The sequence below is a fragment of the Schistocerca cancellata genome, chromosome 2 (genome assembly GCF_023864275.1).
Source record: "Schistocerca cancellata isolate TAMUIC-IGC-003103 chromosome 2, iqSchCanc2.1, whole genome shotgun sequence".
NCBI classification, from domain to species: Eukaryota; Metazoa; Arthropoda; class Insecta; order Orthoptera; family Acrididae; genus Schistocerca; species Schistocerca cancellata.
Genome location: NC_064627.1, coordinates 773,296,686 through 773,321,169, shown reverse-complemented (window position 1 = coordinate 773,321,169; position 24,484 = coordinate 773,296,686). Strand labels below are relative to the sequence as shown.

The following is a 24,484-nucleotide window of genomic DNA, read 5'->3' as shown; positions in this document are numbered from 1 at the left end:
CTAAACAGAACTCATGTCTAATACTAGGTGGTGGATCTAAACGTAACACAAAACAATACTTATTTATTCGTTGCTATTCACATACGACCTTCGACCTAAGCGCAAAGACAATTCTGATTTATCTCTGTTTTGCAATTGTACATATATTAGTTAAAAGCATGTAACTAATAAACCAACTGCATCAAACAACAACGTGAACTTTGCCCTGTTTATGCTCTGAAATACTAACATTACTGAACATTAAACAATAAATAATTATTATTTAGCTACCGCAATGGTATGCTTCATTCTCACCTACAACCTGAACTACCAGTACAATAATGAAATAGGGCTCGCAGTGCTGGAAAAGATGTCGAACGGGGGTGAATTCATCTATCAGATTAACCACAGTTCGTCTGCTACGTCGTTCTTCCAAGCTGATTGAAGTTTACAGACAGTTTATTAGCGCACTTGTGCCAGTGACGAATTGATCTCCTGTTTCAAACTGCGGTGTATAATGTACACGCAGCTGAAATAACAGAACCCAAATCAGGAGGTAGAATACGTAACTTAGTTAGTCGTGTTTCCTTCGCTAGTTTAGCTTAAGATGAATTTGTTGCTGCTACAGAAAGGGCACACTGCCGTTTAAATGTTATGTAATCGTGCTGAAAGCTGGCTGGGCTGTGTGCCTGTTTAATGAACCAAATTTACAGGTTCCAGCAATATTCTTATACAGTGAATTGTCGATCATTCATTGTCGAGTGTTAAGTCAATCTCTTTACGCCTGTTGAACTAAAATGGCTCATAATTGTGCGAAGAACATTTTAATGCACCACTTACGTCTTACGGAGATTTCTGCACGTCTTTGCATCAAGTATGACAAACCATTTAGATGTAAACGCGCAACGATACCGTTAGTTGTCCTTGGTCGTGGAAAAATAACTAAACAATATTTTGTTTTCGAGATTAAAATCTATTTAGATCATTTTTGCGTCTTGTGAAAGAAATTGCACACCTGGAAAACCGAAAAGGAGGGATCGTGGCCTGTCTTGCCACCGCTGATAAAAAATCATTAAAGTTTGTTAAAACGCCTGTGTTCAAGCAAATAAAATAACGTTATGATAAGTATCACAAATAGCAAGAACAGAGTCTGGACAATGTTGTTCCAAGATTGTTAAGGCTTTCGTGGCCACTTGTTGACAAACTGCCTACTGGTTTCTGTCTCGGGTTCTTTGTCGAGTACAATCATCAGACGAACGTCGGCCGAAGAACCCGAGACAGAAGCCAGCCAATAGGCAGTTTGTCGTTGTTTAGAGAATTTCACAGCACTGCCATCCTCCTTCCCCCCCCCCCCCCTCATCCACACCCTAGCCTGCCAATACACACTGTCTTGCATCAAATTATCTATTTCATAGTCCTGTATGACTCTAAGAAAGCACAGTCTATGACCCATAAATCTTTCGTTGGTAAAAATACCTCTTAAATTCAGCTCAATACATTTTCTAACTCACTGACCGGCATCATATGCAAGACGCTTTTGCAGTTCACTACTAACGAGATGAACGTGTGGACGCCTCACCTTGTAAGCCATGCTGCTGTGAGAAATCGCTGCGTTCTGCCCCAGGTGTCGGCGACCGGCGCTTATATACGCTAATGTACTGCGCTGTCTGGCGAACTGGATCTGAAAGGTGCTTAGCATTCCTGGTACGAAATCTGACCTGCTCAACGTGTGGTGTCGCAAATGGGACAGGTGGGGGCTATGAGTCGGCCCACAGAGCAAACTTTGTGGCCAAATGACACGATGCAAAAAAAAAGTCAAATGACCGTTTAACGCAGCCATTTACCTGCCTTAGTAACAGCGCAGTCGGCGTGTACGAGAATTTGCATATCACTTTCTCTGTCACAAGAAATAGTGTGTTGCTTTAGCTGCTGCTGATGAAACGGAGCATACTGGCAATTCTTTGAAAACAATCAACTTTGAATACTGCATTCTTTCATACGAATTATTACGTAATTATATCTAAAAGGCGTCGCTAGAATTAAGTAGTTACTAAGCGAAACATCCTCGTCTGGTGCTCTCTACACTCGAAACTCGCCAGTTTCCAGTTATGAAATATACACGGGCATTTGAGCACAAACGACATACCAGAGGCCAACAATCGGGAAATACAGCTCGGATTATTACAATATTACATATAAAAAGAAATAAATCCTATGATGAAGACATACGTTATAATGGTGGACAAATGAATTCTATACAGCTACAATTTTGGAGAGATGGAACTACTGCCTTCTTCATGACAGCACAGCTTCTCCTGTTTCCTGGACGTGACGTCACTGGACCAGTCAGGGGCGGCGAAAGTGACAGTTGCAAACAGGATGGGTAAAACAATAGGACTAAGGGTATTTTATCTCGACCATCACATTAGTCCTAGACCTGAGTTAGTGAAGATACTGGACGAGCCACTGTGTCAAGGGTCCATAACAGTTATACGTATCTGATTCAAACTGCCGCCGTTTCCGTAAAACTGTCCCTGTCTGGGACACTATCCAGAATCACTGTGTAGTGCAAATGCTGCCTTATAAAGAGGACATTTAAATAGCCAAAACAATAACAAATTTTTTTAATCTTGGATCTATCTATTTATCACTCAGATACATGAAATTATGTCAAGTACCATCAAATACATTACCTACAATTAAGCTGTAATTTCTAAATTTGGTTGATTTGACAGGCACACAGTCAACCCAACGTTCAGCTCTAACACCTAACATTTAAACGACAGTTTGGCCTTTCCGTAGCAGCAAGAACGCCATCTTAATATAAACTACTGAGAACGGAAAGCTACTGACTAAATTATTCACTCCACCTACCCTATTTGTGTTCTCATATTCCTTGAAGGTATACATTCTTATTCTTCCTTACAATCAATAGTGCCATAGTCTCATGATAAAATTATACAACAAATACATTAATGTCAATTATTTCTGAAATATTGCGGAACAAATTGTTTAAAATCAACTACGCCGATAAAAGAATAGGTCTCACTGGAAAGAACAGTTGTACCATGTGAATCATAATTTTCTATTCTCATTTAATAAACGTCTAACTAGGTTTTTCGAATAAGATGTTTTCTATGCGTGACTGAACCAACGAAGTCTGTCGATGGCAAAATAACGGCTCTGAAGCGGTGATACACTAATTAAGAAATTTTAGCCAAAAACATAGTATTGGAAGTCTTGTCTCTCTTTTGGCATCTTGTTTCAGATTTATCACAGTCTTCTAAAATCAGAAGCATATTCGAACTGTCTCTCGAGTACTGCGTTAGACGATAATTCCAGATATCCCTGAGGGACTTAGCTAGTGTTGAATTCTGTGAGGACAGACGGCAAAACTTCAGTAGCATTCCCTGTTTCACATGATATTTATTTTATGTTTATTGCTCACTTAGACAAAAAAGTACTGAATCATCGTATATATAAAACAGATCGTATGTGCAGCACGTAAGTATACATGTATGAGTGTTATGTCCAGCATCCCCTCCTAAATCACCTGATCGATTTCAGCCAAATTCGACGCACATACTGCTTACTCTATGAGAATCAGCACTGTGGGAGTTACAACCTCCCAGCTTCCATAAGACTAGACATACAGGCAAAAAAGGGTTTCCTACTTCTGACATGTGGGCTGTTGGGTTAGTATCATATGCCTTGAAAAGGCTGCACATACCGATGGGCTCAGCTGAGGACAGAGTGAGAGAGGAGGTGAATAAAGACATAGGGCAGTGGTTGAGATGGTGGGGGAAAGGAGGGGTGAAGTGAAGGACAGACAGAGAGGGAGGGGAGCTGGTGATGCACAAAGGGAGGGGGAGGAGGGGATGGCCAGAGAGGGAAAGAGGAGGATGATGAGATGGACAGAAGGAGTGAGGAGTTAGGAAAAGATGGGAGCAGTAGAGGAGAGAGTCTGGAAGAGGAGATGGACGTACAGAGGGGGCAGAGAAGATGGATGCAGGGAGAGGGATGAGGAGAGGACAGACAGAGAGAGGGAAGGATGAGGTGGACAGAAAGACATGGAGGAGAGGGAGATGCACGAGGCAGATCGAAGGTGTAGAGGGATAGTGGAAAAGTGGAAAAGGGGGAGGAAAATATGGACATACAGGATGAGGAGGATATGGACAAAAGGAGGTGAGAGGAAAATATGATGAGGGAAAAAGGGACAGAGGAGATGGAGAAAGAGAGGGGGCAGAGGGAGATAAAGAGACAGAGAGAGAATGCAAGAGAAGATACACAAATAGATGTGGAAGGATGAGGTGGTCATAGAGGTGAGAAGATGAGGTGGACAGAGAAATATGTGGAGGGAGAGATGGACACAGAAGAGAGACATGTGCAATAATGTATGTGGAACATACATACAGGGGAAGACATGAGTAATATATATATATATATATATATATATATATATGTGTGTGTGTGTGTGTGTGTGTGTGTGTGTGTGTGTGTGTGTGTGTGTGTGTGTGTGCAGCAATTCTTCAAAAATCATTAGATTGATTCCAGCCAAACGTGGTTCACATACTACCTGCTATCTGGGAATCAGGACTGTAGGGGTTAGAAACTCCCAGCTCACATGTGGGCAGAACAGTTTTTTCATCCCCTGACATCTATGTTGTGCTGCACAACAGATGGGCGCTGTGAGTACTTTTGGCATGCAATGCAGGGGCTACGCATGCATATGGGTATGTCTAAGCAGAGGGCTTGGGAAGAAGGAGGAGATGGATCAGGAGAGCAGAGGATGAGATGGACACAGCAAGAGGGGTAAGAGAAGATGGATTGGACAGAGAGGTGGAAGCAGGAGATGGACCTAGAGAGAGACAGAGGAGGATATGGAGAGACAGAGAGAATGGGAATGAGGCGATGGAAAGATGCAGATGGAAGGTTGAGGTGTACAGAGGAGGGGAGAGGAGAATTTGGACAGACAGAGAGAGCGATGATGGAAAGATAGAGAGAGGGTAGGAAGAGATGGATCCAGGCAGGCGATAGAAGGAGATGGACAGAGAGTGCAGGGATTGGGTAGGCCTGTGATACTGTGGAGGAGGGATCAGGAGAAGGAAATGGACATAAGGAAAGGAAAGGAGGAAATGAATGCAGGAAAATGGTTCAAATGGCTCTGAGCACTATGGGACTTAACTGCTGAGGTCATCAGTCGCCTAGAAGTTAGAACTACTTAAACCTAACTAACCTAAAAACATCACAGACATCCATGCCCGAGGCAGGATTCGAACCTGCGAGCGTAGCGGCCGCAAGGTTCCAGACTGAAGCGCCTAGAACCGCTCGGCCACACCGGCCGGCTGATTGGAGGATTATGTGGTCCCAGAGAGGGAGGATGAGACGGACAGATAGGGGAGATGGACACAGAGAAGTGTGGTGGAGGACACAGACAGAGAGATGGTGGAGTGGAAGATGGACAGAGAGACAGAGGTGGAGGAGATGGACAGTCGTTTGGTACAATTTCTAAATGGACGGTGGATACATATACAAGGGCAACAAGATACTCCAATAGCCGATACAGCGTAAGTAATGTCCTCACAAGTTTCAACCGTGAAGCAAAATCAACTACAAAATCAAAACGATAGCCATCAATATAGCGGTCAGCAATACTGAGGCGTTTCCATACAGACGTTCACAAATTCTCCTTCCCACCAATAACTACCGGAGACTGCAATTTTCCATGCGACTTCCATTTTCGATTGCAGTACATAAGGCACAGGGGCAGTCTATTATATACTGTGGAGTGATCTGCCACCTCCGTGTCTCTCCCATGGACATCTGTACATCGCTTGCACTAGGGTGGACTCACCCCAGAACTTATTCATCCTAGCGCCTTCAGGTGTAACGGAAAACATTGTGTACAGTCAGATCATGAGTTCAATAAATATTAGTCAATTGTGCACTTTGCGTGCCACTTTCCTTATTGTCGATGATGTTCCTACAGTTATGGTATTCCATTTCTTTAATTCTCTTTGTCAATAGTTCATAATTTCTACGCTGCGGTCTCGGGTACGCGGAAATGACACTTTCTCGATGTTGTTGTGGTCTTCAGTCCAGAGACTGGTTTGATGCAGCTCTCCATGCTACTCTATCCTGTGCAAGCTTTTTCATCTCCCAGTACCTACTGCAACCTACATCCTTCTGAATCTGTTTAGTGTATTCGTCTCTTGTTCCTCCTCTACAATTTTTACCCCCCACGCCGCAATCCAACACTAAATTGGTGATCACTTGACGCCTCAGTATATGTTGTACCAATCGATCCTTTCTTCTAGTCAAGTTGTGCCACAAATTTCTCTTCTCCCCAATTCTATTTAATACCTCCTTATTAGTTATGTCATCTACCCGGATTATCTTCAGCATTCTTCTGTAGCACCACATTTCGAAAACCTATTCTCTTCTTGTCCACGTTTCACTTCCATACATGGCTACACTCCATACAAATACTTTCAGTACCGACTTCCTGGCATTTAAATCCATACTCAATGTTAACAAATTTCTCTTCTTCAGAAACGCTTTCCTTTCCATTGCCAGTCTACATTTTATATCCTCTCTACTTCGACCATCATCAGTTATTTTGCTCCCCAAATAGCAAAACTCATTTACAACTTTAAGCGTCTCATTTCCTAATCTAATTCCCTCAGCATCACCCGATTTAATTCGCCTACATTCCATTATCCCCGTTTTGCTTTTGTTGATGTTCATCTTATATCCTCCTTTCAAGACACTGTCCATTCCTTTCAGCTCCTCTTCCAGATTCTTTGCTGTCTCTGACAAAATTACAATGTTATCGGCAAACCTCAAAGTTTTTATTTCTTCTCCACGGATTTTAAACCCCACTCAGAAATTTTCTTTTGTTTCCTATACTGCTTGCTCAATATACAGATTGAATAACATCGGGAATAGGCTACAGCCCTGTCTCACTCCCTTCCCAACCATTGCTTCGCTTTCATGCCCCTCGACTCTTATAACTGCCATCTGGTTTCTGTACAAATTGTAAATAACCGTTCGCTCCCTGTATTTTACCCCTGTAACCTTCAGAATTTGAAAGAGAATATTCCAGCCAACATTGTCAAAATCTTTCTCTAAGTCTACAAATGCTAGAAACGTAGGTATGCCTTTTCTTAACCTATTTTCTAAGATAAGTCGTAAGGTCAGTATTGCACCACGTGTTCCAAACATTTCTACTGAATTCAAACTGATCTTCCCCGAGTTCGGCTTCTACTAGTTCTTACATTCGTCAGTAAAGATTTCGTGTTAGTATTTATTAAACTGATAGTTCGGTAATGTTCACATCTGTCAACACATGCTTTCTTTGGGATTGGAATTATTATATTTTTCTTGAAGTCTGAGAGCATTTCGTCTGTCTCATACATCTTTCTGACCAGATGGTAGAGTTCTGTCATTGCTGTCTCTCCCAAGGCTATCACTAGTTCTAATGGAATGTTGTCTACTCCCGTGGCCTTGTTTCGACTTAGGTCTTTCAGTGCTCTGTCAAACTTTTAGCGCAGTATCATATCTCCCATTTCATCTTCATCTACATCCTCTTCCATTTCCATAATATTGTCTTCAAGAACATCGCCCTTGTATAGACTCTCTATATACTCCTCCCACCTTTTTGCCTTCTCTTCTTTGCTTAGAACTGGGTTTCCATCTGAGCTCTTGATATTTAGCAAGTGGTTCTCTTTTCTCCCAAGGTCTCTTTAATGTTCCTGTAGGCAGTATCTATTTTACCCCTAGTGATACACGCCTCTACATCCTTACATTTGTCCTCTAGCCATTCCTGCTTAGCCATTTTGCATATCCTGTCGATCTCATTTTTGAGACGTTTGTATTCCTTTTTGTCTGCTTCATTTACTGCATTTCTGTATTTCCTCCTTTCATCAGTTAAATTCAATGTCTCTTCTGTTACCCAAGGATTTCTACTAGACCTCGTCTTTTTACCTACTTGATCCTCTGCTGCCTTCACCATTTCATCAAAGCTACCTATTCTTCTTCTACTGTATTTCTTTCCTCCATTCTTGTCAATCGTTCACTAATGCTCTCCCTAAAACTCTCTACAACTTCTGGTTCTGTCAGTTTATCCAGATCCCATCTTCTTAATTTCCCACCTTTTTGCAGTTTCTTCGGTTTTAATCTACAGTTCATAGCCAATAGATTGTGGTCAGAGTCCACATCCGCCAGTGGAAATGTCTTAAAATTTAAAACCTGGTTCCTAAATCTCTGTCTTACCATTATATAATCTATCTGAAACCTTCCAATATCTCCTCGCTTCTTCCATGTATACAACCTTCTCTCATGATTCTTGAGCCAAGTGGTTGCTATGATTAAGTTCTGCTCCGTGCAAAATTCTACCAGGTGACTTCCTCTTCCATTCCTTACACCCATTCCATTTTCACCTACTACATTTCCTTCTCTTCCTTTTCCTACTGTTGAATTCCAGTCACCCATGACTATTAGATTTTCATCTCCCTTCACTATCTCAATAATTTCTTTTATCTTATCATACATTTTATCAATCTCTTCATCATCTGCAGAGCTAGTTGGTATATAAACTTGTACTACTGTGGTAGGAGTGGGCTTCGTATCAATCTTGGCCGCAATAATGCGTCCGCTATGCTGTTTGTAGTAGCTTACCCGCATTCCTATTTTTTTTATTCATTGTTAAGTCTACTCCTGCATTACCCCTATTTGATTTTGTATTTATAACCCTGTATTCACCTGACCATAAGTCTTGTTCCTCCTGCCACCAAACTTCACTAATTCCCGCTACACCTAACTTTAACCTATCCATTTCCCTTTTTAAATTTTCTAACCTACCTGCCCGATTAATGGATCTCACATTCCACGCTCCGACCCGTAGGACGCCAGTTTCCTTTCTCCTGATAACAACGTCCTTCTGAGTAGTCCCCGCCCGGAGATATGAATGGGGGACTTTTTACCTCCTGAATATTTTACCCTAGAGGACGCGATCATCATTTAACCACAGAGTAAAGCTGCATGCCCTCGGGAAAAAATACGGCTGTAGTTTCCCTTTGCTTTCACTCGTTCGCAGTACCACCACAGCAAAGTCGTTTTGGTTAGTGTTTCAAGGCCAGATCAGTGAATCATCCAGACTGTTGCCCCTGCAACTACTGTAAAGGCTGCTGCCCTCTTCAGGAACCACACGTTTGTCTGGCCTCTCAACAGATACCCCTCCGTTGTGGTTGCACCTACGGTACGGCTATCTGTATCGCTGAGGCACGCAAGCCTCCCCACCAACGGCAAGGTCCATAGTTCATGGGGGTTTCTCGATATGGCACTGCAAAGACAATGCTCATTGTTTCATTTACAATTACAGATTGGAATGAATAAACACTTCACAACTCCTGCACAGAGTGTGGGAAGGGGCGTGGGAGGGGAGCGAGAGCTGGTCACAGAAAGGGAATAGGAGAAGATGTATGTGATTTATATGTCGAACGCGTACACTGGTGAAGCCACGGAGAAAAAGGCTAGTAAATATATAAAGGAATTCATTCGACATACAATTATATTTCACGTAAGAAAGTAATTGGATACATGAGTGTTCAAATACATACATTTTGTAGATTTTCGTTAAAGCAACTCTGAATATGAGTTTAAACAAAAGCCTCACACCACATTTTTGAAGTGTGAAACTTTTCTCACAAGAATACTTGTTTTCTAAATAAAACCGCCTTTTCCTGCTGCTACTTAGACTACTTTATTTATCCCATACGCGTTTCGCCTTATCTTGTTCTAAAACACCATCAGCGGGATCCATAAAGATACAGTTTTGTTAGTTTTAGATTATTAAACAGTTGACGTCGCGATTTTTTTTTTTTTTGTAAAATAGTAATTACTTACGATCTGCTAATCTGCGTTTCCTCGCATCTGGTCTGGAGGTATCACTACCACTTTTATTACTGCCATATAAGCACAACCTTACGTTCTGACCTTCTTCACACTGTTCATCATGTTTCTCACTCTTTTTGTGGTGTTCTATTGTTTTTTTGCCACTCGATATAACTATTTCGCCGGACCGTGTTTTTCACAACGTAAATATTGCGAATCCATTACGTGTTTTCCCCTTCTTGTCGTGTTTACCCACTTGTTGACAACCTAACGAAGTATGAAGTATATGTTCAAGACTAACTTCTATTCATGATATTTTTACCGTGTGCCTGTATGAGAGAGAGAGAGAGAGAGAGAGAGAGAGTCGACGAGTGCTCTTTTTTTTAGGTTGGTGGTTTGAATTGTATGGTGTCGTATTAGTTGTTAGCCAGTGGTTGAAAACTTTGGTGACAACTGATGTGACTTTTCGTTTCAATATCCTGTGAATGGGTTGATGGATAAGTGAGTGTAAAGATGTTGGGTGATATTATTATTATTATATTGCACAGTATTATTATATCAATCCTCTCTGGGAGAGTTATTGTATTATTTTATCTATTAGTGTAAATAATGAATTGCTTGGCATCTATACTTGGTCATTCAACAGGGTTTTCCTTTCTGCTTTGCTTTTTTGCATGTGGTAATTTTCTTGCAGGGTTGGGAGGAGTTTTTTATTGTTGATTCTAATTATTTTCATGTTATCTTCTCTGGTGGTTGATTTGTGGTCCTGTTCTCTTAAGTGTTCTGCAAATGTGGTTGGTTTGTCCCATATTTCCATGCTCTCATGTGTTCTTTGTATCTGACATCAAATGTTCTACCTGTTTGTCCTATGTATCTGCTTTCAAACGTGTTACACTGTAGTTGATATATACCTGCTTTCTGGTATATGTCTCTGTTTTTTGTCAGTTTTGGGGTGTATTTTTGTATAGAATTGTCTGTTGTGTATACTATGTTTATTCCCTATCTTGAAAATGTTGGTGATTTTATGAGTGAGTCTGTGTTTGAATGTCATTGTGTACCATCTTGTGTTTTCTTCCATCTTTTTCTGATTTTCCTGTGTAGTTGTTATGGGACTGCATATTTGTGTATGGTTATGTTGTGTTGTTTTCTGTAGTTTGGTGCTTTCTACTTCTATTTTACTTTTAATTTTTTTTTTGGCTTTGTGATTATGTTATTATTGTAACCATTATTTTGTGCTAGCAGAATTCTTATATCCAGTTCTTTTTGGTAGCTTTCTTTGTTGAGTGGTACTGTGTTGAGTCTATGGAGTACGTGTCGAAATGCTGCTTGCTTTTGTGAGTGTGGGCGGTTCGAGGACTGGGGACTGATAATGTCCGTTGCTGTGGGTTTACAGTAAATTTCAAACATATGCTTGTCGTTTTGTTTTTTGATTGTTATATCCAGAAAGTTAAGTAGCAGCGGCAAAAGGCATTTTTATTTACAAAACAAGTATTTATATGCCTGCTGCGGAGGATGGCCATACAAACAAACTTGTTTTTCTCACAAGAGTTCCATGCACCAGTCGTGGCCTTATTATTCCGAGCTAAACAGCGCTATGAGCTCCGTGGGTGCAAGACAGACCCTGCAACCGATAAAGGATGATTAAAGTCCGGACAGACCAAAGTAAGCTCCATCATCTGCAAGATATCCATGAATGGGACTTAACAGCATGTCTACGACTATGGTATCTACTTTTCTATGTAGTCTTTCGGTAACTTCGGGTAAGGGACAATTTGATCGTCTTCACGAGGAGCTCCGTTCAATACAGTAACGATATCTTCAGACAACGGACACCATTATTCAACAGAAACATGGGGTGAGGCAAAGGAAGCATTATAGGATTACTAATGTTCCCAACATAGGTTACTGACAGACATCAGCACATACAGATTGTTCGCTGACTGTGCTGATAAGTATATGATATTATAGTACTGGGCTGACTGTAGGAAAATGTAGAAAGGCAAAATGTCGACTTGATGTAATAAATGACAGCTCTCTATAAATTCAGATACATGCAAGATAAATACTATAACAGGAAGGAACCCGATAGTATCTTATTTCGAATCTAGTGCTGAACGTCTGGGTCCTGACACATAATTTTAATATTTGTAAATAATGCAAGGACTCAGTAAGAAAAGGAATAACAAGTAAAATCTGCAGCAGCGTAAACAAGTGATACATCTGTTAGAAGGGTTGTCAGAAAGTGCTTGGCATCTGTAACGGAAGTCGCTTACGAGGCACTAGTGTGACTTACTCTGTAGTTCAGGTCAAGTGTTGAGAGTCCTTATCGACGATGCAAGACTCGAATATCTAACGAAATCAGAGACGCGCCGCTGGGATTGTTACAGGTTAATGTAGCCAATACGAAAGCGTAACAGAAGCTCTCGGGATGCTTAATGGGAAATATTTGGAAGAGAGCTAACATTATTCTTACGAAATCCTGCTATGTGAATTTAAGAACCATAATTTGACATAGGCCGCAGGGCAGTGCTGTGGCCACCACCGTATTTCTCGTGTGCTGATCACGAGAAGGAGATAAAGGAGATTAGGACGTATATGCATATAGACAGTAGTTTTTCCCTCGCTTAATACACGATGTTAATAAGTCACAAAATCATTAATATTGGTACACGGCTACAGTGTGAGTCTGTTCACTTCTGCCTGATCGCTGTCAATTAACGCATGGATTCCACCAACCGAAAATCTTCCACTTGTGCTATTTGTAAAATACACCTCTACGCACGTTTGCCGTTGGAGTAGAACATGACTGCTGGATTGGACAGCTTTGCCGAAAATGAGGCGATGTACTTCACCGGGCGAAAAGGTAGGGGGGATAAATGAAATACTGGAACCAGATCAGCCTCAGCAAACAAAGGTAGCCTGTGGATTAAATGTTCGCGTACTGTGGCAAAAATTTCTCCAGAACTCCTAAAGTGATAACATAATGGGATGGTATGAGACGACAAATGGAGGACTGTTGCCTAATTGTTGGATGAAGCATTCTAGCCACAGAGAACTGATGAAATACATTTGACTTAAGCGATTAAACAATATGAGAACAACTGCCTTAGCGGCCGTCCGTTTATCGTGATCCTAACATACTCGGCAGTAAAGGAAAAATAAATAAAATAATATCAAAAAGAGACTTTGAAACAGTTTAAAATATCCAAGATAGAAATTATTCATGTATATTCCACTGCCTTTTCAATAATTACTCGCAACAATAACTAAGAAGCAGTAATAATGAAAACAACACTAATACAGTATTATTGTCACTACTACTAATAGCAATTATAATAATAGCAATACGATACAGATCGTTCAGCCTGCCTTATATCACTTGTTACCTTTTTAAATGACACACTCTGAACATAGCAGTAGTGAGTGTCACATAGGTATACAACCCTGCTTCAAAGACGCTCGATAAATCCAGCTGTTTGCTAGCCTTAGTATGTGAACGTCATGTTAGGTTGAGAGCAGCCAACTGAAAACGTCACAAGCGGCAGCTCCAAATAGCACGAACTCTCTGTAGCTGGTGCTCCAGGAGAAGAGAGGTTTGTCTGGCCACATCCCCGATGTGGGACGAGGCTTTCAGTTTTCGAACTTTTTTCGTATGTGAGCTCGTACCTTACTGTTATCTCTGTTTTTAATCGGCGCGGGGAAGTCAGCAAGGAAACTACCGTGAGGCTTGCTAGCGGATTTGGAAACCTTTTAGAGATACCATTCTATCAACATCCTCGAAAAAAAAAAAACAGGAATAGTACATATCTCTTGCTTAGGGTATTTGCGGCCCATTGTGATAATGGAGACAGATGAGCATTGACATTCTGGATGATCTTTCTCAATTTGATTGACATTACTCTCTTGTCTAATTGAATATCGCTGGTGTACATGTAGTATCTGTAGTGAAACAGAAATGACGACAGGTCACAGATATTTATTGATAAGAGTAATGAACTTCATACAAATTTATGGTCGACGCTGACACTAAATATTCCCTTTGCGACTTTGTAGTTCCAGACATTACGCACTGTTTGTGGGACGTCACGTTAGAACGGAACGATTTAAACTAGCCTAACGTCGTCTGTTACTTTTCTAAAGCATGTACTTAGTTACGAACTTGCTGGAACACTGCTTAGTATTCTAGTAGGTGGTTAGTCATCTTCTAATAGTCGGTTGTGGGCCATCTCTTCTAAGTACTTAGACAGCAGTAGAACAAGGCAGACGGGACGGCAGCCCTCCTTGTGTAGTGATTTGACAAGTCCCTATCTCCACGCCACCGGGAAAACGCTAGTGGTCAATTAATGGTTGAAAATACTCGTTGTTGTCGGCAATAGTGTGTCAATACTAAGCTTCATAATTTGCGTTGTAATTCCGTCGAATTCCGTAGTGGCTGATGCGACACCGACGATGGATTTTTTTGACAGTGTTGTCTGTAACATACTTCTGAAATAAATTTTCGCATCTGCTATTATTTTCTCCCATTATATCAACCTTGTGGTTCTATGGTGCTAGTGAGTTAACTGAACTACTGATTCCTCGGCAGGAGAAAGACGTTTAGCCTTAACTTTTAATTTACTTTTCCGTACAGTAAGCAGGCTTTCCCATTGGACAGATGGTTGGAATTTATTGTCAGTTAGTGTATGGCGTGTTTTAATTTTGCGCTCCTCTCAAATTGACTGATTCGGCTTGGCATTTTACATTCACTTCCCGTGGAGTTCGCACTTTAGATGGTAAGGCGGCCTGGGCACTATCACACATGGTTGCGTGTGCTGTATTGATGATGGATGTACGAGAAACTTCTCATTTCTTCACTTCACAGTGATACTATAAGATATACTGAACCGATCTGTATGTGCTGTATTGTGCATTATGTTCCCATGTCGAGCACAAATTATTTACCTGAAGTTATGTTTCAATGTTTCATTTATGCTACGTCATTTGTTACAGAATTCAGCGAAGTTTTAGGACATTAATCCATAAATCATTGAGTAATTGGTATTTCTACGAGTTCTCTTGATTTATGAAATACCATTGTAGCTTATAGTGGTCGAGCGGTTCTAGGCGCTTCATCCCGGAACCACGCTGCTGCTACGGTCGCAGGTTCGAATCCTACATGGATGTGTGTGATGTCCTTAGGTTAGTTAGGTTTAAGTAGTTCTAAATTATAGGGGACTGATGACCTCAGATGTTAAGTCCCATAGTGCTCAGAGCCATTTGAACCATTTTTGTAGTTTATAAATGGAACTTCACCCATAAATTTGTTTCGAGAATTGTCCTGGGTAAATATTGCATTATTTAGATTATTTCCTTATACACGAGAGGCACCGAGTGAGGTGGCGCAGTGGTTAGCACACTGGACTCGCATTCGGGAAGACGACGGTTCAAACCCGCGTCCGGCCATCCCGATTTAGGTTTTCCGTGATTCCCCTAAATCTCTTCGGGCAAATGCCGGGATGATTCCTTTGAAAGGGCGCGGCCGATTTGCTTTCCCATCCTTCCCTAATCTGATGGGACCGATGACCTCGCTGTTTAGTCCTCTCCCCCAAACCAACCAACCACGAGAGGTGATGGATTCTAATGCGTGGTTTCTTCTTGATGGCCGTGTCCGATTCCCTCATCTGTCCTCGTTGAGGCAGTGCTTCGTCTGCAATTTACCCCTTCATGTTAAATCGGAATAAGCACAAAAAGTAGAGAAGGCTGTAACAAAGGAATCCCTTTCGTCTTAGAAAGGACTGATAATTATTTTATTCCTTTTATACAGCACACATGGATGCAGGACACATGGGAAGAGATGGAGAAAATTATGTGGCAAAATTATCTCACTAATCACAAATCTAATGCTGACTGTATTTTTTAAAAGTCTGACTGTGTATTGGAATGGAGCAAAGAAACACCCAATTTAGTATCAGGTGTTGTGAAAGCACTGGTGTTGTGACCAGATGAAACTACCTTCGTCTGATAATAACTGTGGTTCTTTGATTGCTTTAGGAGAAGGCTTCTCGAACTAGTACACGTGACATGTTTTTTCACTTTATTACGTAAATGAATAAAAGATTTACTTAACTTTCACACAGTACTTTGCCACAGGATTGCCTGATAACTAACAACTGTCATTGACTATGTATTCATCTCTTGACGTATAGGTTAACAATTTCCTCTGTTGAGGTACAATGTTAGACATTTACAACTGCAGAAGTTCACCTGAAGCTTTAACAACTTGTTGATCATACTTTATGATCTTGACTGCCGTAACTGAGATCACGAACTTGCCAGAGTTCTTGCATGCTTGACACTATATTGACCACAGTGTGAGAGCGCTGCCGTGCTGAGAGGGGAGGCGTTCTCTTCAGGAGCGCCTCCCGTGCGTCTTTGTGGACTGTAGCGAGACCTTGCCAACATCTGTGATATCGACTGGCGTGGCATGCAATCTCTGGACGATATCAGAATTGGAAATTGGTATGCAGGAAAATACTGGGAGAAGACGGTTCTCCAGGCTTGGCGAAAGCGATAAAAATTCGTAACAGACTTTTGAATAAAGATGGAGAGATGCGTCGCGGAGAAACTCCTCCGCTGCGCGGCCCGGTGCACCCGTGTCACCGCGAGCAACGGACCAGGCTGACCTTACCATCTTAAGTACTGTCACTCACCAGGAAATAATATAAACGAACGACAGCGGCGCATCTGAAATGTGTTTGCCCTCTTCGCTATAAATAACAAATGGCTCAAATGGTTCTGAGCACTATGCGACTTAACTTCTGAGGTCATCAGTCGCCTAGAACTTAGAACTAATTATACCTAACTAAGGAGATCACACACATCCATGCCCGAGACAGGATTCGAACCTGCGACCGTAGCGTAAATAACAAAGAAAATGTTCAAGATATATTGGGGAAAAGGAAATGTCACCCACCAGATCATCTGCATAGATTAACTACTTTTCTAAGCCGTAGGTACTATAAAAATAATATTTAAAGCTGAAGTAGCATTGAGGAGGGCACTGGCTTTTGATTGGCTGATTCGAACACTCGCTGTGTGAGCCAGTCTGAAGAACCGACTGGGGTAGCGCAGTGGTTAGCACACTGGACTCGCATTCGGGAGGAAGACGGTTCAAGTCGGTGTTGAACATTAATCTCCTCCTCCAGACTCTACTCGAAAAATGAGACTTGTTGCTGAGACCCAGTCAGCATCGGACGCGCCAGACTTTATAATCGATATGACTGAGTAGTGGAACAGAACATTGGTGAGACGTATATCAGTTACCTTGCTCGATTGGTGTTGGGAATCCCTCTCCGGGATGGGTTTGTGGCATAGCCATTCTAGCATAAATAATTGCCGTAGAATTTAACTTGTTCTTCCTACAAGCAAATGATTATTGTGTTGTAAATGGAGCGTGATTATCGTAAGAAAATCAAATCTTATCTTAATTCAGCTTCCTTCATTCCGGGCCGGGACCCGGTGGCGTTCCTGGAACTTTATTAATTCCTGTTGATGTTTTTCCACCTGTTGTAAGCAGAGGTTTGGGTGTATCCACTACGCATCAGGACACAGAGGTGAAAATATAGGTTTGGAACAGTTGCGCTGGAGTATTATCAACCTTATCTTGGTCCGCTGAATTCCGCAGGATTCTGCATGCACTAGCAGCATTTCACCCCTCCCCCCACTTCATCGCGTCAAAATGTTACTGCCAACGTATATGCCATCGCACCTGCAAGGTGGCTAACAGAGTTACATGATGCAGTAGATGGTGTATTTGTATATGAGAAAAGGAAGACGACGAGAATGAGACACAGATTCGTCAACTTCTCGTTTTGAATACTGTTATAATGGATAGCGAGCTTAATTCCGTCAGCTGACATTTATACATTGCCACTTGCCCAAATTCCTTAGAGACTGCTGGACAGCTTGGTATGTACTCATATAGTGTCTGAGTATACCATATCATAGGCTACAAAATGTCGATTGTCTTTTCTGGTCAAACAATAGTGTCAACAACTTCTTCTGTCTAAACGTTTACAACTCGGAGCGTCGATCCGGGGGTACGCTGGTTCGATTCCTAGTGGTGGAAACGTTTTTCACTGCCAGTATTTGGCCAGCAAGGGAAGAAGAGGTGCTGGTGTAAAGTTCCTGATCCCCAGACTTTGCACTGATGTCCTGATTTGAATTCCAGACCCATGCGATGTATCTCATGAAGTGAGGGCATGTGACGCTCTTGCTGGTGACACGTCCGTCGGATGGAAACGTTAGGCTTGGCAACCACCTTGGTGCTATTCACGTGGAATAGGCTATCTGCCGGTACTGGGTTACACCCTCTCCCTTGTCCCATCATCATCATCAAACACATACACTCCATAAACTGTTTGTGACATTCATTTGAGAAACTCCTCAACACGGACCCCCCTATGGAAGAAATGATGATAGAATCGAGCACGTACAATCCAGATGGTGACCCTCCAACTCTAGAAGAAGTTAAAGAAATAATCAAGTCACTCAAGAATCGTAGAGCACCAGAAGAAGACGGCATCATCGCGGAAATCTGGAAGTTACAAGACCAAGAACTCACCAAACACATCCACAGGATCTTGGAAGATATCTGGAAGACCATGAAAATTCCTGACGACTGGAAAACTGCCCTGATACACCCACTACACAAAAAAGGTGATAAAACTGACCCGAACAACTACAGAGGAATATCCCTACTACCGGTCACATACAAGATCCTCTCTAAAGCTTTACTAAACAGACTAGAATGCCAGACCGACGACTTGATTGGGGAATGCCAAGCAGGCTTCCGTAAAGGGCGGTCTTGTGCGGAACAAATTTGGAACCTGAAAATGATTTTACAACACAAATAGAACCTGATCATTACCTTTGTCGACTGCAAAATGGCGTACGACTGTATGGACCGTAAAACTCTCTTCAAAATTCTAGAAGAATACAAAGTAGACAACAAAAAATGGGCTATCATAGAACAAACTTTGACCAACACGACCTCCAAAGTAGAGTTCTGTCAGATCCCTTTGAAAATCGCACAGATGTCCGACAAGGCGATGGCCTCTCACCTCTCCTTTTCAATCTGGTGTTAGATAAGGTAATAAAATAATGGAAAACATCACAACAGGGGATAATCTTAGGAAACCTACAGATTAAATGCCTGGCTTTTGGAGACGATTTGGCGATTGTCACGAAAGGTGTAAACGAAACAAAAGACGCTATTGAAAAACTACACGAAATCGCTTCCAAAACTGGACTACAGATCCCTTACGAAAAGACACAGTTTATGAGCACAAAGAAACTCTCATCTCTGAACACAAAGTACGGCACGATTTACAAAACGGCAAACTTCAAATACCTCGGTGAAACACTACAGATGAGTGGACATAACAGAGACTCAAACAAAGAAAGAAAAACTAAACTGGACAAGGCATACAAAGTAGTGTGGAATCATTACAACAAGAAGTCTATCTCACAAAAAGCCAAATTACGCCACTACGACACAGTGGTGCTCCCCGAGGCACTACATGCAGCAGAGACCACACTGATCCTAGGGCATACACGTATCAGACTACTAGAAAAAGTAGAACGAAAAATACTTAGGAAAATATTTCGCGCATCTAACAACAATGGAATATGGATCAAGAAACCTACAGAGGAACTATACAAACATACGGAGACAATTACAGAAAAGATTAGAAAACGCCGACTGCAATTCCATGGACAGCTATACAGAATGCCATCACACAGACTGAGCAAACAAATCTTTGACTGGGTAACCACTAGAAACAACAAATGGGTGGCAGAGGCAAAAACCGACATGAACCAATTCAACATAACAGCAGACACATTAAACGACAGAATAAATTTCAGAAACATCATTAAGAAAAGTAAACTACATGAGATACAATGTGACAAACGAACAGGCGTAAAATGCACCAAATAACGCAAGAAAGATCACAGCCAGAAGATGAAAGAAATATGGGCAACCAGAAAGGCAATCAACATAAAGCCGAAGACACAAAGCCGACAAGAAGCATGGACAGAGGACCGGAAACAGAAACACAGTGAGCGAACGAGGGAAGTTTGGGCAGCAAGGAAGGCAGCAACAGTAACTGGCCATGTAGTTTAGTCCAACTGCGCTCTTTAAGGGCAAAACACCAATATATATATATATATGCTCGTGCACACACACACACACACACACACACACACACACACACGCAGTACATACATGTAGTTTTACAGTGGAGCACGCTGCAAATAAATAAACAAAAAATAAACTGGGTGCGTTAACCATAGCGTTATTTATACATGTGGACAGGATCAGCTATGTAGGCGAGTACCAAAGGTTTTCATCTAGAAAGAGCACGTATGATATGGTTACAAAAACAACTTTGACAAGTATTGTATTTGAGCGACTATTTATTGAGATGCGCTAATATATAGTAATGGGTATAAAAGTTTGTACATAATGGCTATGACAGTGCATTGTGGTCAGATGAGCGTTTAGCCGTGATAAGCCTTGCCGTAGGCCAGCGCAGGGGCGGCAGCGTAGGCGGGGGCGGCGGCCACGACGGGGGCGGGGTGAGCGCCGCCCTCCCTGTGCACGACGGCGTTGAAGCCGTTGACGGGGTCGGCGGTGTAGTCGACGGTGCGGATGGAGCCGTCGGGTTCGGCGACGCTGTAGCTGCCCTGGACGACGTCTCCGCTGCGGGTTTCGTGCTGCGCCTTGGAGTCACCAGTGAGGGCGTCCTGCACGTTGTAGGCGTAGCTGTACTGGGGGTTGGGGTCGTACTCAGCGGCCACGGCGGCGGGGGCGGCGTACGCCCTGGCGTAGGGGGCGGCGTAGGCGCGCGCGGCGTAGGCCGGGCCGGCGGGGGCGACCACGGCGGGGGCGCCTAGGTAGCCGGCGTGGGCCACGGCCACGAGGGCGGCGAGCACGATCAGCTGCGGACAGGGAAGACCAGCCTGAATCGCACTGCCAATTTTATCACCCTTAAAGGTAAAAAGAGGAACGCCCTCATCAACCCAGAGGTTAGTTTGAACACTGTACTGCCTAACTGTATACCTTTCTAGAGAATCTGGTAAGTTGTTCTCTTCCTCCAACCTTTGAACTTATGAACCCAGTCAATTATAAGAGGATTAGCACACTGGAGTAGCATTCGTAAGGACAACGGTTCAAATCCTGTCCGGCCGGCCTGATTTAGGTTTCACGTGATTTCCCAAAATCGCTTCAGGCAAATGCAAAGCTGGTTCCTTTGAAAGGGCACGACAGATTTCCTTCCCCATATTTCCCTAATCCGAGCTTGTGCTCCGTCTCTAATGACCGCGTTGTCAACTGGACATTTTAAACACTGATATCTTTCTCCTCCTCCTCCAGTTATAAGAGGACCTGCTGGTTAAGGTGGAGCCTGAATAACAGTGCATCTGCGCATTTTTCACATTAACAAACATTGCCAGAGGTAAAAGAAGAGGTAAGTGAAAGATAAAGGTCCTAAAACTGACCGGGGATGGAAACCGGCACCTTTGGATCTACGGTCTAAGGCTACACCACTATACTACCGAGCCACACGAACGTTAGGGCCTACAAATAAACTGTTGTCTCACAGTGGCTAAGTCAGTTTCCTACTAATAACGGCAAGTCCTATAAAGGGTATACCGACATAATACGTGGAAGACGAATTCTTCTTTACTTATTTTCAGTACAGCAACCACACTATATTTTTGAACTTCAGCTTCGTCCCACGTACTGCCTCAACATACTGCGTATGAGACTGACATCTGATGCATTAGTAAAGTTAAGCTCGCCACCCTCAACGGCCTAAGACTTCAACACCATAAACCAAGAGCTGCTATTCTGTCTTGCCACGGCTGAAGTAATACATTTCCACGATAGGTATCTCATTCCCAGTACGCTCTGTCATAAGCTGAGAAATGTCTCTCCTACTTAAACTGTACAACCTGTTGAGCACGCAGCCATCCTCCCTAGCTTTGACTCGTCGCCTCCCCTCTCCGGACAGCGCGTAAATGGAATTCCCGAATCCAGATCCAGCACGAAGACACTTTACGCGATTCGATTTGTTGTTTAGAATTGTTTTGCTTGGCTGCATTTTGCTGATTGTTCGGTTTTGTATAGAGCAACATGGAGTGGTGACGTGGGGAAAGACTACTCCAAACCACCTGTACGACTTTACGTTTTGACATTTCCGGAAGCTGTTCTAAACGTCATCAACAATTAAACTCAAGAACATTTACAATAATGGGAATATATGATAAACAGAGTGTTCAAAACAGTTGCATATTTTGGAGCAAGAGAAAAGTAATTCAGTAAACACAACTCGAATCACGCAAGAAGTGTTCATGTCTCAGATAACATGCCTTTACGGACTTAGGTTTACTGAACATATTTCCAGACGAATATTCGACACTGAAAATATTCGACACTTTTTTTAACATACCGTATTTGTGATATGACATCTGAGTAGTATTAACTCTTAACTATTTCCAAATAGATATTATGGTTGCAGTGCGTAACACCGCAAACTACAGCCAAATATAAGCACTTCAAGTAAACAGATGTATAGTTCGATACGAGACCTCGTTTTGGCGAACGTGACACAAGACGCGTGGCAACTTGTCACGCCGCTTACCGTACTGAACTCTGTCCTTTCCGTGTTCTGGTGTACTTCTGACACCTAAGTGTTGCCACATGTTGTAAACTAAATCCGACGTTTCGGTCACAGCTAAGATACCTTTCACTAGGTTTGGAAACTGCATTACAACGCGATACAACAGGACAAGCCAAAGGCTATTTACCGCAGAAGACCTCGAATGAGAAGATCTGCACTCATAGCTGAGGCTTTGCTGAACAATTCAACGCGCAGCGCGCTAGCTAGTTAGACAGAGAGGTTTGACAGATCTTGCCCGAGTCGGTTCGGAGGATTAATTATAGTTGATCAGGTAAACATGCCAGATTAAACGTAGTTTTCAGTCGATTTTTCAAGTTCGTTTAGGGAAATAGCAGGCTGTCCCCAAACTCTGCATCAGAAAATATGATATAAAAACACATAAAAAAGTTTTCGCGATTCAAAGACAAATTGCCATAAGCGACTTCCGTCCCTTAGGCTGACTGATGGCAATAGAAACAGGGATAGCATTCGGCCACAAGGGTGAAATAAAATAAAATAAACTTATAAAACAGCGGACCCTGTACGATGGGATAATCGCTAGGCATGAGAGTTGATGGTTAAGAAAGAGCGTTTCAGGCTTAATCTCGAGGTCTACTCGTTCTTAATGGAATTGCAAGTGGTCTTGTTCGTCCTATAATTTGCGTATCTGGTATGGTTCACCCTTTAGTTTCCAAAAAAACTGTGCGTTCGAACACTGCTAAGAATGCAGAAGTAAGATTAAGGTTTTATCGTTCCACTGACAAGGATGTCCTTTGATATCGATGGGCACAAATGGTCTAAAACATGGTTAGCGAAACAACTTGGCTGTTTTATTTTTCAAAGGAATCGTTCGCGCAACTCCCAGTTTAGGTAATTAACGGAAAACCTGAATGAAGATGGCCGGACGAGGACCTGAACCCCGATACTACAAAATGCGAACACTGTGTGCTAACTCACTCCACAACTCGAAACAAATGTATTGTTTCTCCACACAATGTACAATTCAGTACTTCGTGGCTTGTAACATACCACAAGAGTCATTGCTAATAGTTTCACGATAAAAAATAACATCATTGCTATATGCAGTTAGAGTTCCTTTCAGTGAAACATAGCGCCCAAAGGTATTTTCCTTCTTTTTTTTAACTGACGTTCTTGTATCCGTAGACCATGTAGCTCTCTCTGCTCCCTTTCGTACATATATTGTAAGGGACGCTTATCAACATTACAAAAGTAATCACAACTGTTATAATGGTAACTTGTGCCACTAATAGAAGCATCACTGAGAGCTAATCACAAAGATGTCTGTATCAAATATACATATACGTCGTCCCAAATCTTGAATTCTGTCTGATACTTTGACCTCGTAAATGGCTTACATAAGTATTTTCTCAAATCCATAGGCTATAGAGAAAGCACTCCAATTATAAGAGACCCTTCCAAAATACGCTGCCCCAGAATTTTACGCTTAAGCGCTGCCTACTCGTAGAGCAGCCCGCACGTAAAGTTCGCCAGGAGAAAAGAGGTGGTTGCCTCACCTTGCAGGCCATGCTGTTGTGTGGTTGTCGGTGGTGTCTGCTTGCGGTGCCGCTGGCCTGCTCTTATATAGGCGATCGCTTGGCCCGTCCAACTGGATGTGAAACGCCGCCGCTTCCATTCTCCAGACAAAGCGCGCCCCACCCTGCGCCTTTGGTGAGCACGTGCTGGTAATAAGGGCAGTGGTCAGCGGACGGCATTAGCCTAAAGGGCATCTGCGAATTTACACGGCGTTAGCCGGAATCAAACGAGCGCGTTCCAACAGGTATTACTTCAGGCCATTTGCGTGGCGGACAGAGCTTACTTTGTTAAACGTGAGCTTTCTCTTCGCCGAAAAGATGCAGCGCGTAATACCGTTGACAATCGGGGCGGTG

At 42.5% G+C, this 24,484-nt stretch overlaps 2 protein-coding genes across 2 annotated transcripts in view; both read right to left on the bottom strand.

The window, feature by feature from the left end:
- The window catches only part of LOC126162603 (cuticle protein 19.8-like), a 54,219-nt gene extending 52,647 nt beyond the window's left edge, over positions 1-1,572 (bottom strand). The window contains exon 1 of the mRNA XM_049919213.1: positions 1,559-1,572. Within this exon, the coding sequence (XP_049775170.1) occupies positions 1,559-1,570 (12 nt within the window). The 5' untranslated portion in view covers positions 1,571-1,572. The remainder of the gene's footprint in view (positions 1-1,558) is intronic.
- Positions 1,573-20,313: 18,741 nt separating this feature from the next.
- LOC126162605 (cuticle protein 21-like) lies at positions 20,314-24,130 on the bottom strand. The gene is made up of 2 exons (XM_049919215.1): positions 24,113-24,130; positions 20,314-20,856 (listed from the first exon to the last, which is right to left on the bottom strand). The coding sequence occupies exons 1-2, from the start codon at positions 24,122-24,124 to the stop codon at positions 20,416-20,418; spliced, it is 453 nt and encodes a 150-aa protein (XP_049775172.1). The 5' UTR covers positions 24,125-24,130; the 3' UTR covers positions 20,314-20,415.
- Positions 24,131-24,484: the final 354 nt, after the last annotated feature.